Here is a 15,557-nt window from a genome sequence, read left to right on the forward strand (position 1 = left end):
TCTTGTAAATAAACCTCTCAGGTAGGAGGGCATGTACCTGCCCCCAGCACAGGAACACGACAACATAGGGAGTTTGACTTCTCAGGGGCACCATTACTTATCAGTGGCAAGTTACTATGGCTCTTATTTGTCTGAGCAGGCCCAACTGTATTTCAGTCTTGAGGACTACGCTATTTTCCATTCTGTAACCCCAACCCTAAATGCAAGAAAAGCATGCTATAGTGGAATTTGGGGAGAAGTTTTGAAATTTTATTACAGAGGATTGTTGTTCTTTCTCACTTGACTTTTCCATACTAAATTTCAACTTAGGCTTAAGGTATTAAAAAAAATGATTTAAATTAAGGAGACTTCCCTGGTGGCTCAGACAGTAAAGAAGCTGATTAAAATTAATGTTGTACAACAAATAGAAAAATTCCAATTAAATTATCATTTGAAAAAAAGTAACTTGCTTTAATATTACCTTAAAGCAGTAATTGGATGAAGCAAAATGGCAGAGACTACATTCCTAAATACCTCTACCCACCATAGTCCCAAGACTGTGGTTCTCCAAGGACATGAATATAAACGCACAGAATAACATTATTATCTCAGTAAACATCCCCACAGGAATTGAGTCATTTGGGAACGCTACCAATGAGAAAAAGTGGAAATGTATTATATATTTAAAAAATTCCTTACGGAACTTCATAAAAAAGAAGGCAATATTCTAACTCTGAAGTACAGAATTTGAAGTAGACATAACTTTCCATCTTTGGAATTTGAAGATTTGCTATTAGACAGTGTGATTTAGTAAAAGACCTGGTTTAGGAGTTGGGATACTTGAGTTTAATGCTATTAACTAGCTGAATGACTTTACGTTTAATTCTTTTGGACCTCAAGCCTCATATTCTTAAATGAGGAAGTTGGATTTGATCATCTGCAGGGTTCCTTCCACATCTAAAATTACACCTTACCATTCAATGTGCAGTTCACTCTGAGGAAGGGTTAATTAGTACCTACTCTGAATGCACTGTAGTTGGTGCTGGGGACATAAAGATTAAAAACAAGCTTTCTACCCTCAAAGGTTTATAATCTTGGGGATTGTTAAAATGACAGGGTGATATATACAGAATAGTATGCAGTCACTTGAGCTTCCCTGGTGGCTCAGATAGCAAAGAGTCGGCTTGCAACGATTGAGACCTGGGTTCGATCCCTGGGCCGGGAAGATCCCCTGGAGAAGGGAATGGCTACCTACTCCAGTATTCTTGCCTGGAGAATCCCACAGACAGAGGAGTCCAGCAGGCTACAGTCCCTGGGGTCGCAAAGATGAGGACACGACTAAGCAACTAACACTTTCACTATGCAGTCACTTCATTATATCTGTTTTATTATTCATAAGACTTGTGGGCCAGAGAGGCTTAGCAGACTGTGAGCTTGCCTCCCAATCCTCAGGCTACAGCTGACTCACTATAAACATCTGTGTAAATTACTCTCTAGATCTGTTTTTTTTCTTTAAAAATAATCATACGGACCCGACTGAAAGGCTGTATACAACAAAGGCTGTATATTCTGTACATTTTTATGTGCCAGAGGACAATGTTGGGTGTTGGGGCAAAGCAGCTGGCAGGTGCCTCATGTAGATTAATATTAATATATCAATACATTATTATATAGTTGGCTGCAAATAAATCGATATAGCAAATGACTATCTACAACAAATTAATTTTGGTCTTATTTTAATTTAGAGGTGTCAAATAACAAGTCCATTTTTGTGCAAAAAAACATGTGTCTCGGCCCTTGAAGTACCATGATAAGCAGTAAAAAGCCATACAAATATCACATATTCAAAATATTATAAACTTGGATGAACTATAAGTACTTCTTAGATGTGTAGAGTAAGTTGAAAACACAAATGGTATAAAGAATGCAGGAGCAGTTTCTCTGCTCAGGCTAAGGACAGACGTTTGTACAATTAGATCTGCCCCAAAAGGATGCCTCATTTCAGAGTCCAGAGGTAACTATCCATCTCTGCAGGGCCCAGCTGATGCTCTGTTAGGTTAAAGGTCACCAATGAAGAGATGAGATTCTTGTCTTGTCTGAATTGAACCTGAAGTGGATAAATTCAGGTTCAATTCTGAGAATCTATTATTAGATGGAGTGATTTATAAGTATTTGAATGATAGAAGCATAATAGATACAAAATGAGACATTAGGGATTAAGAAAGATGGAGTATATTACAAGGGGAGTGGTGTGGGACGGAGGAACTGGTTTCATCTTGTTCTTTCAAATAGGCTGTTTTTGGCCTTAATATTTATGCCCTGATTTGAAACATAAATTTCAGAACCCTGAAACTCAAAAGCTTTGGCTGTATAAGTCTAAAACCAAACGACTCATTGGTTACCAGCTGTTTTTAGTGTCATCCATTCTCTAAGGCGGGAGGGTGGAATGGCCTAGCTGCAGGATGGGGCAAGGCTTCTGCACACAGGGAAATGGTGTTTGTGTGCTGTGGCTGGGATAGGAGAGGCGGTCCTCCACTAATATCTCAAAATATTATTCCGCTACAATAACATGGTGAGTATGATGAGTTGGTTTGAAAGCCTTGCGAAAAACTCGTCGGAACTCTGGAAAATGGTGAGAATTCTTGACTGAGGAAACTCAAGGATCAGAAGAAGTCATCTAAACTAACTCCTTCCTCTGCCAAATAACAGCCAAACAACAGTTTTTCGGACCGCTTCTTGCCGTCATTGACTTAGGTTCGCTTAGCTGACGCTTACTGTCTTTCGAGGGCTGGTGACCTGAGCCCTGGACTTGCTCAGGTGTCAGCCTGAGCCCGAAGCTCAGAGAGTGGCCGTTGGTTTTCTGCATGTGGTCTGCGGGCACACAAATGTGTATCACCGACATGGAGCAGTCGAAGCCTTTAGAACAGCCCATTTGTGACGAAGGAGGAGGAAATGTGTTGTCGCTGGAAAAGAAGCGCATTTCGAAAATGAGGACAGAATGGATTGTTGTGACTTGTTGTGCAAGAAAGAATTTGTTCCTCACCAGAGGGTTTGCTGGAAATAAAGACGCGGCGATTCTTTACCAGTCTCTAGCTGCAGGAAACAGCCAGCAAGCGAAGTCACAGTCCAACTTCGTCGCGGACTGGGCTCCCGTAGAGAGCCGCTCGGAGGCGTGAGAGACAAGCAGGAGACTCCGACGCGTCGAGTCAGCGGAGAAGAGCTAGTTCCCCTACTCAGTGCAGCGGGAACAAGCCGCACCAACAGCTCTTCCCCTTCTCAGTTCTTTGGGAAACACTTCGCTTGCTTTGTTTCAGACGCCGACCTATCTTTCTTGGTTGGTCTACAGCTCCACCAGTCCCGCCCACCAGAGGGCGGAGCTCCAGGGTCAAGGTGGACCAATTCCCCAGCCTCGCCCCTACACGCGCTTTTGGACCCCCGGGGCTGAGTGACAGCGGCCAGGTCCAACCTGTTATTCGGGAGCATGGCCCCCGCCAGGGGCGGTACGGGGACGAGCCGCCGGGGCCAATCATATTGGACTTCAGGGGGCGGGGCCTCTTTGCCAGCTCCAGACCAGCTCTCTCCGCACTCTTTTTGTCAAATGAGAGACGCGGGTGGGCGGCCCCTCAGCCGAAGTTCAGCCAATGGAGGAGGCGAGGTGGGCGGGCCGAGAGTGCCCGGCGGCGGGTCCTCAGCTCCCAGCCGAGGTGCGGCGAGCCGGTGGGGGGACCGCGAGGCGAGCGCGGGAGCTTGGGCGGCGAGAGCGGTGTGAGCTGCCCGAAAATGCACTCGGATGCCGCCGCTGTCAGTGAGTAACAGAGAACCAGCCGGCTGGGAGCGGGTGGCTGCCAATACTCTCCGCTCATCTCCCGCAGTCCCCGCCCCGCGCCTCCTGTCCCGAAACGCGCCGGGATCCCCTGCCCGGGAGCCACCCCTTCCCCTCCCGGGGCCGGGGCGGGCGGTGACGCTGCGGGCGGCGCGGGGCGGGGGCGGGCGTGGGGGGAAGGGGCCGGCCTGCCGGGGGAGGGCGGAGGTGAGGGGGGTGGGGACTGGCTCCATTTCAGTGTTGGGGGAAGGGGGGGCGGGACGTGCGATGAAGGGCCGGGACCAGAGTGTCCCGGGTGAATGGAGGTGGAGGCGGCGGCGGGCGCTAGCGAGCAGGGTTGGGGGTTGGCACCGACGGGGGGAGGGAGAGAGGGAGCGAGCAAGCGAGCGGGGCGCAGGGGTGAGGATTTCCTAGGGGCTGAGCGGTGCGGGCGGCTCCGTGAGAAAGGCGGGTGAGTGCTAGGGGAGCGCGGGGGCGGGGACAATGGGAAGAAGGGCTGGATGGCGGGGGTGGGGGGGAACAATGGGGTGGAGGATTGGGGGCAGCGGCCGTGCGGGGCAGGAGGGCAGGCAAGGAGATGAGGGCTGATGTAATGGGAAAGCGAGATGGTGGGAGGGATTGGGGTGTGATGGGATAGTTGGGGAGTCCGGCGAGCAGGAGGGCCATAGGAAACGTGGAGGGATAGAACTGGGGGTGGTGAGAGGGGGCCGACGTTGGGGTAATAGGATGGAGCAGGTGTTGGGAACATAAGGAAATTGGGAGTGAGAGGAGAGGCAGAAGGTGGTTTGGGGTGACAGGATGGGGGCAGGGGTAGAGGAGGTGCTGTGGGGGTGAAGAGCTAGTTGTGAGGGAAGAGAGGTTGGGAGGGGCCGGGGCAGGGGGAACACTGTCTTGTCCAGATTCTGTCCGCGCGGGGCTCAGGGAGGGGGGGGAAGGTGTCGGACTATGTGTTTGGGGGAGATGTATCCTTCCTTGGATTAAGGCTGGGTCCCTTGAAGGGGAGCCTTGAGCTTCGGAGTATAAGGGGGGGCGGGGCTGGGGTGGAGGGGGCGGGGGAGGTGCCCTGAGGTTGGCGCTTGCCGCGGTTACCCCTGATCGGCGGGAAGCGAGGTCAACGCTGGCGCGGGCTATGGCTGCGGGACTGGGAGGCGGGGCAGGGAAGCAGGCTGCGGGTTTTCCGCTGTGGGTGCTGGAGGGGTCGGGCCCTGGAGTCTAGGGGCGGGGCGGCGGGGGGGGGGGTCCCTGACGGTCCGAGGATTTGGCAGTCTGTGACGCAGTTGTCTAATTTCTGATCGTCAGGTGTGGAGGCTGGTGCTTCGGGATCCGCTTCCCTGCCGGGAGGGCCGGACCACAAACCCAGCGTAGCGCCCGCGGGGCGCGACCTCTTCCAGCCTTGCGGAGAGGGCGCTTTAGGGGTTTCCTTTAGGGTCTGGCACCAGTCGCCGGGTGTGAAGGGGAAAGGCGGTCCCGCGGAATTCTGGGACTTGTAGTCCGGACCGCGGTTGGGTTGGGTGCACGTGGGTAACTGTGGAAACGAGTCCCAGAATGCAGCGCGCCCCTCGGAGCCTCCCAGCTCCGCTAACTCGTGCTTTATTCCCCGCGGACCCCAGCGCACTCCAGGGAGGCGTTCATGTTCCCTGGGACCTTCTCCCCGTGTCAGCGGGTGGGCGAGAACCAAGCCAAGCGCAGTCCTTTCACACTTGGGTTCTTTATCACCAAGTTGAATGTTTCCCACTTGCATTTGGTACCCTTACTTGTAGAATAAACGCTTCGTCTTGAACCATTTAGTACATAGGTTGTGGAAAAACATTGAAGATGCGACGCAATTTAAAGCAGCGTTTAGAATAGTGTGTATTTGTGACTTCCTGTGTGTATAAACACCAGGTTAAAAGGTTCCGTCTTAGTTAAATCTAAGAATGCGGTGGAGACACATAAAAATGTTGTGAAGATAGTATAAATTGTGTTTGCAGTTCTTGGGCCGTTTGGATTGCCAAAGAATAAGGGGACTTTTGGGGAAAAGATGGTCTTGAATTTAGTGTGTGTGCATGTACGTGTGCGTGCTTAGTCTCTTCAGTTCTGTCTGACTCATTGGTGATCCTGTAGACTATAATCCGCCAGACTCCTCTGTCCATGGGATTTCCCAGGCAAGAATACTCGAGTGGGTTGCCACTTATACGCCAAAGGATCTTCCTGACCCAGGGATCGAACTCAGGTCTCTTGTGTCTCCTGCAATGGCAGGCGTATTCTTTACCACTGTGCCACCAATTGAGAGCTGGAGGTGGCTTAATGGAATTGCGGTGAAAATGATCTCATTTATTTAAGCCAGTGTGAAAATGTCAGGATGAGCAAAGGGAATATTTGATGTCTACGGTTTTCAAAGAAGCATGGAAAGCAAATGAGACTAGAGGAAGGTAAACTCGGTGGAGAGAACCTTAGGTTTTCATGTGTTTTTCTTTAGTATTAGAAACCATCCTTTCAGCCTGTAGACTGCAGACATCACATCCTTTGCCAGTTCCCTTTACCATTTATATGCAATGACGACTGCAAAACGTGTAATGTGGAGGGCTTTCAGGTTAGCTCAGAAATGACAGAGTTTTTTAATGTGATGTATAAAGTATTATGAAACCATTGGTAGCATGGTCACTAGAAGATTATTGTGATGACCCTGATGATAAAAATTTTACCAAGAAGTCCAAAGATTTGGAAACTATCTAGTATGGTTAAAAATATATTGAACTTGAGTGCTTGACTCAATGAACTCATAAGGTTCATTTCATAATGGCTGAAAAATTGGGCAGTGTGTGATTTTATCAGGAAAAGATTTATATCTGTTTTATATTTTTCTAAGCTTATGGTGACATATCCAGGAACTCCTTTGTGATATGTAAATATTTAACCTGGTTATGTTTTCCTTTTTTTTTTTTTTAATAGTGCATGTGTCGTGAAATTTGCTCTTGTAAAGGGTGAGGTGTATGAGGTTGAAAACCAGAGCTGTAACTGTCTTTAAGGTGGTGTTTTTAAAGAAAATATTAGGCCAGTCATTTTGTTCCCTTTTCTCTTTTTTCAATTTCATCCCGAAGGGCAGGTGCCCTATAGATACACATGACGCTGTCTCTTCCCCAGCACTCAAACCCCAGGTTCCTATACGTTATTATCGTAGCACTTTCTGCTATGGTTTTTAGGTTCCTCTTTGATTTTTGGCCTTTGGGGAGGTTTTATTTTCTTTTGAGCTTAGTTATGCATTTAAACAGATGTTTCTTAAACTTTTCCCAGAACTTTTGCAACTGTTTTAAGCAGATGGTTCCAACTTAAGAATGGTTTGACTTTACAACGGTGTTCAATCAATCTGCATTTGATAAAAACTGTACCTTGAATTTTGGATTTTGATCTTTTCTGAGGTTAGTGATGCATGGTATTATATTCTCCTGACGCTTGAATGGCGACCTCGGCAACTCCCAGTCAGACACGTAATCAGGAGGGTAAACAACCAGTACAGTTACAACCGTTTTGTACCCAGACAGCAATCCTGTTTTTCACTTTCAGTACAGTTTCAGTAAATTACCTGAGGGGACTTCCCTGGCGGTCCAGCAGTTAAAACTCTGCACTCCCAATGCTGAGAGCACTGATCCTATCCCTGGTGGGGGCACTAAGATCGCGCATGCCACATAGCATGGCCAAACAAAAAAAATTACCTGAGATAGTCAATATTTTGTTATAAAATAGGCTTGAAGTGAGATAATTTTGCCCAGCTGTGTGTTAACATAAGAGTTCTGAGCATGTTTAGGATGGGCTAGGCTAAGCTGTTATCTGTAGGTTAGGTTTATTAAATGTATTTTCGACATAGGATATTCTCAGTTAGATAGTGGGTTTACTCAGGGCATAACCCCATCATAAGTAGAGAAAGATCTATAGTGGGAAAATTTTTAGGTTGTTTTACCAGTAACATTGCCAGAAAAGAAAGACCCCCTCATTTTCTCCCTTGGAAGAGAAAATGGTAACCCTCTCCAGTATTCTTGTCAGAAAAATCCCATGGACAGAGGAGCCTGGTGGGCCACAGTCCATGGGGTTGCAAAGAGTAGGACACGACTGAGCTCACATTTCCACTTCTGAGAATTTCTGTACTTTTGTTTTTTCTTCTTCTCTTCTTGCTCCCAAGAAGTACCCCTGTTAACACTTGATCACATTTTTTCAAATGTTATTTAACGTTATATCCATTTCTCTTTAACTGCTCCCAGAAGCTCTTATTTATTGCTTTTTTCCTATCATATGTGTTTGCCTTGCTCTCATCTCAATAGTAATAGTCTTGTGTAGTCAGCAGTGTAAAAAAAATCATAGTTTCAGAAACTGACCTGATAACTTTTGTTGTATGATTTAGGATGCCTCTGGCAAATAAATACTCCATCAAAAGTGGCTTAAGTAATAGAGCTTATTTTTGTTCGGTAGCAAGAAGTTTAGAGATGGATGGTTCTAGGGCTGGTACAGAGTCTCAGTATGTCTTTTAAGAATCTAGGCTCTTTGTATACTTTTTTCCTTTATTTTTAGTATTTTGGTTTATCAGGAGCTGTAGGCTCATTGCCTCATGTTCGCAATGTGGTTGCTGTAGCACCAGACATCATGCCTATGTAAGAATAGGGTGAAAGCAGCTTATTTCCTTATAGTTCCCTCCCTTGCAGAGAGGAATCTTTTCTGGAAGGTCACCTTGGAGACTTTCCCTTTAGTTTCATTGGGTAGAATTGGCGTCATGCCACTACTAGTTGTAAGGGAGGTGGAGAAGGTGAAAGTCTGGCATTTTTAGCTTCTGTTGTGGATTCCGGACTTCCCTAGGGCCGAAGAAGGGTGAGGAGAATGCTATGAGTTGGCAGCCTATAGCCTATAGTTATATCCCTGAATCAGCTACTGTGTCCAACTGTCTTTGATTTGGTCTCAATCATTTTTATCTGTTGATATATTTTCTGCCAAATTCTAAAATAATTAGAGGCAACTTTAAATAAAATTCTGTCAAGAGAAAGAAAATACAGATTTACAAGCTACACATAAATGTTTGCTGTATGTTAGAAATGGGCCATGTATTTTGGCTCTGAGCTTCCTAGTGGCCAAAATAAAGATGAAAACAAGACCAGTTCACTTTTTTCATTTGGTGAATGAAACTGCAGTTCATTTAATAACCCAGGCTGGAAGCTTAGACGTTGCTCATCCTCTCTTTTCTTGGTTGGTAGCAAGTGCAAGCTTGCATCTCTTCCTATGCCTGTACTCTCTGTTCCATACTGATTGCCATCACCCTAGGTCTGAGCCATCCTTTCTTATAATAACTAGCAAGTAATATTTTTGCCAGGCTCAGCCTCCTATTTATCCTCTTCATCATCAGTTGAATATCTTTGTCCTTATGACCCCTCTACCCCAAAACCTCAAAGCTCCCAGTTGCTTACAGATGTCTCAGAAGCTGGGGTTGAACTGGTTCTATATTTTAAGCTCGGTTTCTTTCCCCTGAACCCTTCTCCTCCCTCGGCCCTCAGTGCCGCTTCTCTTAATTGTTCCTTGTTCCCACTCTAGCAGACTCCTTCCCTGCACTGAATCTCCAAGGACTGTTGACTTTTATTCTCAGTTTTCTTATTAACAGTAGCTGTGTGTTTACTTACTTGTCCCTTTTCCAGTTAGACGATAACTCTCTCTTGAGATCTGGAACTCTGCCTTAGTATCCATGCTGTGGTCCAGTGCATTGCATTGCTTAGGACCTCAAATATGTAATGAACTGAACTTAGATGGTCAGCTCTTGAGCAGGTAGTGAATTATCTGAAAGATTTTAATGCTTCCTCCTGCAATTCTGCTTCTGAGATGTCTTTTGTTATCTTTAGGTTTTTCTTCCCGGAATACGAATTTTCACTTATTCATTCTCTGCCCTTTTTTTGGACAGAGTTGTCCTATGCAAACCAATTTAAATAATATGTATTTTTAAATACATGCAGATATCAATTTTGAAGAATGTCTGTGGCATGGAGAGGTTCTCCAGAAGGGAGTAGCACGCTGGTGATGTGCTAAGGGACAAGAGTGTGCATGTAACAGTACCTGTGTCCACTTCTGACCTGGTGTGTAATAGGCCTCGGTGGGGAAGGCTTGGGCAGGGCTTGGCAGGTCTGATGGTTAAGGGCCTGGAAGTGTCTGTCTCCCTTCCTATTTTGTTTTATGAACAGCGTCTGGTCCTAAGGGTTTTTTTTTTTTTTTTTAATGTTAAGAGTACATTAAGCTCACCAAAGTCTTTCTTTATTTAGAAAGTAAATTGTGTTAGTTGGAGGTGAGTTTTCTGAGGCTCTGACATTAATACTGACATCTCTGTTTAGGTGACCAGCTTAAATTACAGTTAGTAGCCTTTCATAGCACATTCTTTTTTTTTAATTCTGAGATTCCGGTTAGCAGAGGTACCTCTCGAGAATTACTCTTTTAAGCAGAACATACATTTAAAGATATTTGTGGCTGGGAATCGGAGAAGGCAATGGCACCCCGCTCCAGTACTTTTGCCTGGAAAATCCATGGACAGAGGAGCCTGGTAGGCTGCAGTCCATGGGGTCGCTAAGAGTCGGGAATGACTGAGTGACTTCACTTTCACTTTTCACTTTCGTGCATTGGAGAAGGAAATGGCAACCCACTCCAGTGTTCTTGCCTGGAGAATCCCAGGGATGGGGAAGCCTGGTGGGCTTCCGTCTATGGGGTCGCACAGAGTTGGACACGACTGAAGCAACTTAGCAGCAGCAGTGGGTGGGAATTCCCTGGTGGTTCAGCGGTTAAAACACCACACTTCTACTGCAGGAAGCACAAGTTTGATCCCTGATTTGGAAACTAAGATCCTGCATGCTGTGCAGCCACAAAAAATAAAAACAAAACAAACAAAAAAAAGTACTAAAAAAATAGTGGTGGCTATCAGTTCAGTTCAATCGCTCATTCGTGTCCAACTCTTTGCAAACCCATGGACTGCAGCACGCCAGGCTTCCCTGTCCATCACCAACTCAAACTCCTGTCCATCAAGTCGGTGATGTCATCCAAACATCTCATCCTCTGTCATCCCTGTCTCCTCCTGCCTTCAATCTTTCCCAGCATCAGGGTCTTTTCCAGTGAGTCAGTTCTTCTCATCAGGTGGGCAAAGTATTGGAGTTTCAGCTTCAGCATCAGTCTTTCCAATGAATATTCAGGACCGATTTCCTTTAGGATGGACTGGTTGGATCTCCTTGTAGTCCAAGGGACCCTCAAGAGTCTTCTGCAACACCGCAGTTCAAAAGCATCATTTCTTCAGCACTCAGCTTTCTTTACAGTCCAACTTTCACGTCCGTACATGACTACTGGGAAAACCATAGCTTTGATGAGATGGACCCTTGGTGGCTATAAGAGAGGCTATTATATTGGTGGCTATAAAAGAGGCTCCAATTTTTGGCTTATGTTTCAAATAGAAAAAAATGCTGAAGTGCATTTTAAATAGAATCATATATTTTAACAACTGTTGTATGACTGTTCAGATCTAAGGGTCTTTTCTCTATCATGTCCGGTATTCTGGTAGACAAAGTATTTGCTGTTTTAGATTTGAATTGTTTTTGTTTTAATCCGAAGATGCTGTTAATGAGTTATTTTCAATCTAGGAAGGTAGGCTTTGTAGTTTTTGAAACTATTAATTAACATACTGGTGCTGGTGGTGGTTTATCCGCTAAGTCATGTCTGACTCTTTGTGACCCCCATGGACTGTAGCCCACCAGGCTCCTCTGTCCATGGGATTTTCCAGGCACGAATACTGGTGTGAGTTGCCATTTCCTTCTCCAGGGTATCTTCCCAACCCAGGGATTGAACTTGTGTCTCCTGCATCACAGGCGAATTCTTTATCACCTGAGCCACCATTAAACGTTAAATAATGCGTTGAAAGACCCCCACCCTCCCCAAATCACAGTACCTCTGAGTATGATTCGTTTTATTTCCATCTTTGAGGATTGTTTTCCTTGTGAATATTTTTTGAAAACCTTTCATTACTTGCTGTCTATGTCAGTAGTATTTGCAAAGATGGTGTGTCATCCCTTTATATCTGTGATGGCCTTTGCCAGTCTCTGGGGCCCTGGTTCTTCCTCTGATTGGGGAATTCTAACTGTCAAAGCAGAGCTGCCCAGACACACCCACAGCAGAGTGTGATTCTGAAACTGAAGGCAGGTCCAGGTTATGTCAGTGGTGCACTCTGCCCTTAGATGTTTTGGTTGTACAGCTGGTATGATTGGGCCTCTGGTTTTCCTGGAGATTGTGGGAACTATCTAATAACCTTAGAAAAGAAAAATTGCTGTTCTGTTTAAGTTAGCTAGTTGGTTTGTGATGCTTGCAACTAAGAATTCTGACAAATTCAACATCCAGACCTATCACTGGTCGATACATGGCAGAGGCCGATGTGGAGAAGAGCAGTGATCTGCCTTTCCACCCTGCCTGGACTCTGTTCAGAGTCCAAGAGCCCTGACTTGAGGTGATCCAAAAGACTGAAGAGGGTACTGAGGCAGTGTTTGTGGTAGGAGCTGCCTTTGTCAGTGGTCATGCAGGACTCTGAGGCATTCAGTCACCCCACTGATCTCACTGTGTAGAGCTCTTTACTGCTATCTTCTCTTAATCACATCTGTGTCCTCTCCCCCACTCCCAAATTGTTGAGAGTATTAGGTATGGAAATAATACTGGTAGAATATTTATTTTGTTTAGCCAAAAATCATATCTAATATGCTTTTTAGTTGACTTTACACTAAAGACTTTACACTTTAGTTACACTGTTGAATGTAATTAATTCTATAAATTGTACTCGTTTGATAAATACGTGTGTGTGTGTAACCACCACAATAATTAAGATATAGAATGTTTTCGTTACCCCTCAAAATACCCTTGTATTCCCTTGCAGTCTGTACTTTCCACAATTTTTGGCTTTTAATATATATCAGCTTAGGCCTCCTCCATGTTATTTGATGATTTGTCATTTTGCTGTTTGTGAGGATATTACAGTGTAAAAAGATATAATAATCTCTTCTTACTGAACTATTAAATCCAAAAGAAAACTAACAGTGCTGCATAAACTATAAATCTGACAATTAATACTTTACACATAGAATTGATTTGAATTAGTTGACTTGTTCCCTTGACAGATTTTTCTGGTGGATGGCTTTTCTGTGGACCAAAGGCATATAGTTCTAGGATTAGTTCCTTGGATGAGATGATTTGTTTTCTGCATCAGGTTGGGAGGCAGGGAAGCATAGTAGTTAAGTGTGGGCCCTAGAGTCAGAATATCTGGGTTCTGTCCGTGTTAGCTGTGTGAATGTGGATAAATTACTCAGCTACTCTGTGTAAGCTTCAGGTTCCTCATGCATAAAGCCACCTACCGTGGGGTTTGGAATTGTTCAGTCAGTGGTGTTTATTGAACACCTGCTGTGTACTAGGCCCCATTCTTCATCTGGCATGAAGTTTTCATTCCAGCATGGGAAAGTGTGTTCCATGGTGAGCAGTTCATTAGAGAAGAACCAGGCAGGAAAGGGGAGCACACCCGTGCCCCATGTGTGCAGGGGAGGGGAACGAGAGCAGAGGATGTTGTAGTTTACATGGCTTGGGCAGGGAAGGCCTGAAGGAGGTGAAGGGGACATTCTAGGGAGAGGGAATGCAAATTCAGAGACTCCCAGGAGGGGAGCAGACCTGTGTTTGAGGAATGGCAAACAGGCAGTGTGCTTGGAGTGGAGCTGGGGGTTGGGCAGAGAGGAAGAGTAGGAGGCAAGATCAGGAGTGATCCTGAGAATTAAATTAGATAGAACACAAAATGTTTAGAGAAATGCTTGGCACTTTTCTGTTTTTGTTGCTAATGATTACTGTGTAATGACAGTTTTCTTATTAGGCTTTAAAAAGAGGCCCTTGAGGGACTTCCCTAGTGGTCCAGTGGCTAAGACTCTGCTCTTCCAGTGCAGGGGGCCCAGGTTCTATCCCTGGTCAGGGAACAAGAGCTGACATGCCACAATTTAAGATCCCGTGTGACTCAGCTAAGACCCAAAGCAGCCAAATAAATAAATGAAAGGAGACCGTGTTGAGGAAAAGAGGTCATAAGAAACAAAACAGGCAAATGAGGCATTGCCTCACTTGGTCACTCACCAAACCTTTGAGGTTTTTCCTGTAGCCAGGTGCTACTGCGACAAAGACAGCTGAGCCTGGCCCTTGTGTTTAAGGAGCTTCCTTCCAGTGCTTAGTGGTCGAGGCAGAGAAGTCCTGGACAGTTGAAATATGGGACAGGGAAGGTTAGATGGATGCCCAGCATGCTTGGAAACAAATAGGTAGTCATTCAAATTAGACTTCAGGGAAGTGAAGTGACGTGTTAGTCGATCAGTCGTGTCCGAATCTTTGTGACCCTGTGGACTGTGTAGCCTGCCAGGGTCCTGTGTCCATAGAGTTCTCCAGGCAAGATTATTGGAGTGGGTTGCCATTCCCTTCTCCAGGGGATCTTCCAGACCCAGGAACTGAACCCTGATCACTTGGATTGAAGGCAGATTCCTTTACCATCTGAGTCACCAGGGAAGTCCTTCAGGGAAGGGTTACCTATTATTGTGTAAGCTTAGCTTTTGAAGTTCTATTATGTGAAGGAAAAGATGGGTGTGTGCCTCCAGGGGTGAGGTGGAAGGGTGCTTTCCAAGTAGAGGGAGCAGCCTGGCAGTAGCAAAGAGTTGGGTAAGCCAGAGCTAAGGGGAATCAGGTGGAGGGGTGGGCAGGAGCCACATGGAGAGGGCTAGAAAGAGGCTCCAGGGAGTGGAAAGGAGGTGAGTGGTAAGAGAGAAATCAGAAGATGTAGGATGCAGGGAGAAAGGAGGAAGAAAGCGGGGGGGCGGTGCAGGGGAGGAGAGGGACTGACAACATGTTTATACACAGTGATTAATCATAGGCTGTTTCAGTTGCCTTGCCTGCATTCATTCATTTAATCCTCACTCCGGCCCTTGAAAGTAGGAATATGAATGTACTATTATCATCCCCATTTTACAGATGAGGAAGCTGAGGTACAGAATGTGACCTTCTGAAGGTCACACAGCTGGTAAGTGGTGAGTTGAGATGCTAACTCAGGCATTCTGACACTGGTGTTGAGGTGCCTGCGACTGCCTATGAAATAATGTGTGTGCTTAGTTGCGTCCGACTTTTTGGGACCCAATGGACTGTAGCCCGCCATGCTCCTCTGTCTATGGGATTTTCCAGGCAAGAATACTCTGAAATACTATTATTTTATTTGTGCATTTCATTTAATCCTTTGGTAACCTGGCAGGTATACTGGAATTCTGTGTTTTGTCATTGGCTTATGAATGCTGATGGCAGAGCCTGTTATGATTATCTTTGTTTTGCATTTGGTTCTTTTCCTCTTGGAATGGATCCCAACGGGGTCTGGGATGAATTCCTTCTTTCCCACTCCTCCTCTTTCATTATTGCCATTTCACAATGAAACTAGTCATTTATTTAAAAATGCATTCTAGCTGGGCAACTGATTATGGCAAAGAAGAGTATTTCCATACTTTTTCTTGTCACTAATGAAATAGTCATTTTTAGTCTTAAAGGTTTTATTTTAAACAGACATTTGTATTAAGTACCTTTTAAGCATATACTTTTTGAATATAGGAGATACCTAACATCATTGCCGAAAAGCCAGAAAACTTATAGAGCTACTAATGTTGTTTTTGTGTAACATCTTTGAACTGATTTCTTATCTTTTTCTGTAGTTGAGGAGTTTAAGTCTTTTTCCCCT

The 15,557-nt window shown here is 45.4% G+C and overlaps 1 protein-coding gene and 1 long non-coding RNA gene across 7 annotated transcripts in view; one reads left to right on the forward strand and one right to left on the reverse strand.

Annotated features, from left to right (window-relative positions):
* Nucleotides 1-1,689: 1,689 nt before the first annotated feature.
* On the reverse strand, nt 1,690-3,311 carry LOC138988306 (uncharacterized). Its single transcript, XR_011464619.1, has 2 exons — nt 3,023-3,311; nt 1,690-2,942 (listed from the first exon to the last, which is right to left on the reverse strand). It is a non-coding gene; the product is annotated as an uncharacterized lncRNA (long non-coding RNA).
* Nucleotides 3,312-3,627: 316 nt separating this feature from the next.
* The window catches only part of DCUN1D4 (defective in cullin neddylation 1 domain containing 4), a 71,250-nt gene continuing 59,320 nt past the window's right edge, over nt 3,628-15,557 (forward strand). For 2 of the 6 annotated variants that reach the window (XM_070372375.1, XM_070372376.1), the window contains exon 1: nt 3,628-3,784. In XM_070372375.1, coding sequence (XP_070228476.1) covers nt 3,760-3,784 — 25 coding nt within the window. In that variant the 5' untranslated portion in view covers nt 3,628-3,759. Of the gene's footprint in view, nt 3,785-4,149; nt 4,254-15,557 lie in introns of those variants that run through there. The other 4 variants (XM_070372377.1, XM_070372380.1, XM_070372379.1 and 1 more) reach the window with 4 other exon arrangements.

This window comes from Bos mutus, chromosome 6, assembly GCF_027580195.1.
Source record: "Bos mutus isolate GX-2022 chromosome 6, NWIPB_WYAK_1.1, whole genome shotgun sequence".
Classification (NCBI taxonomy): Eukaryota; Metazoa; Chordata; class Mammalia; order Artiodactyla; family Bovidae; genus Bos; species Bos mutus.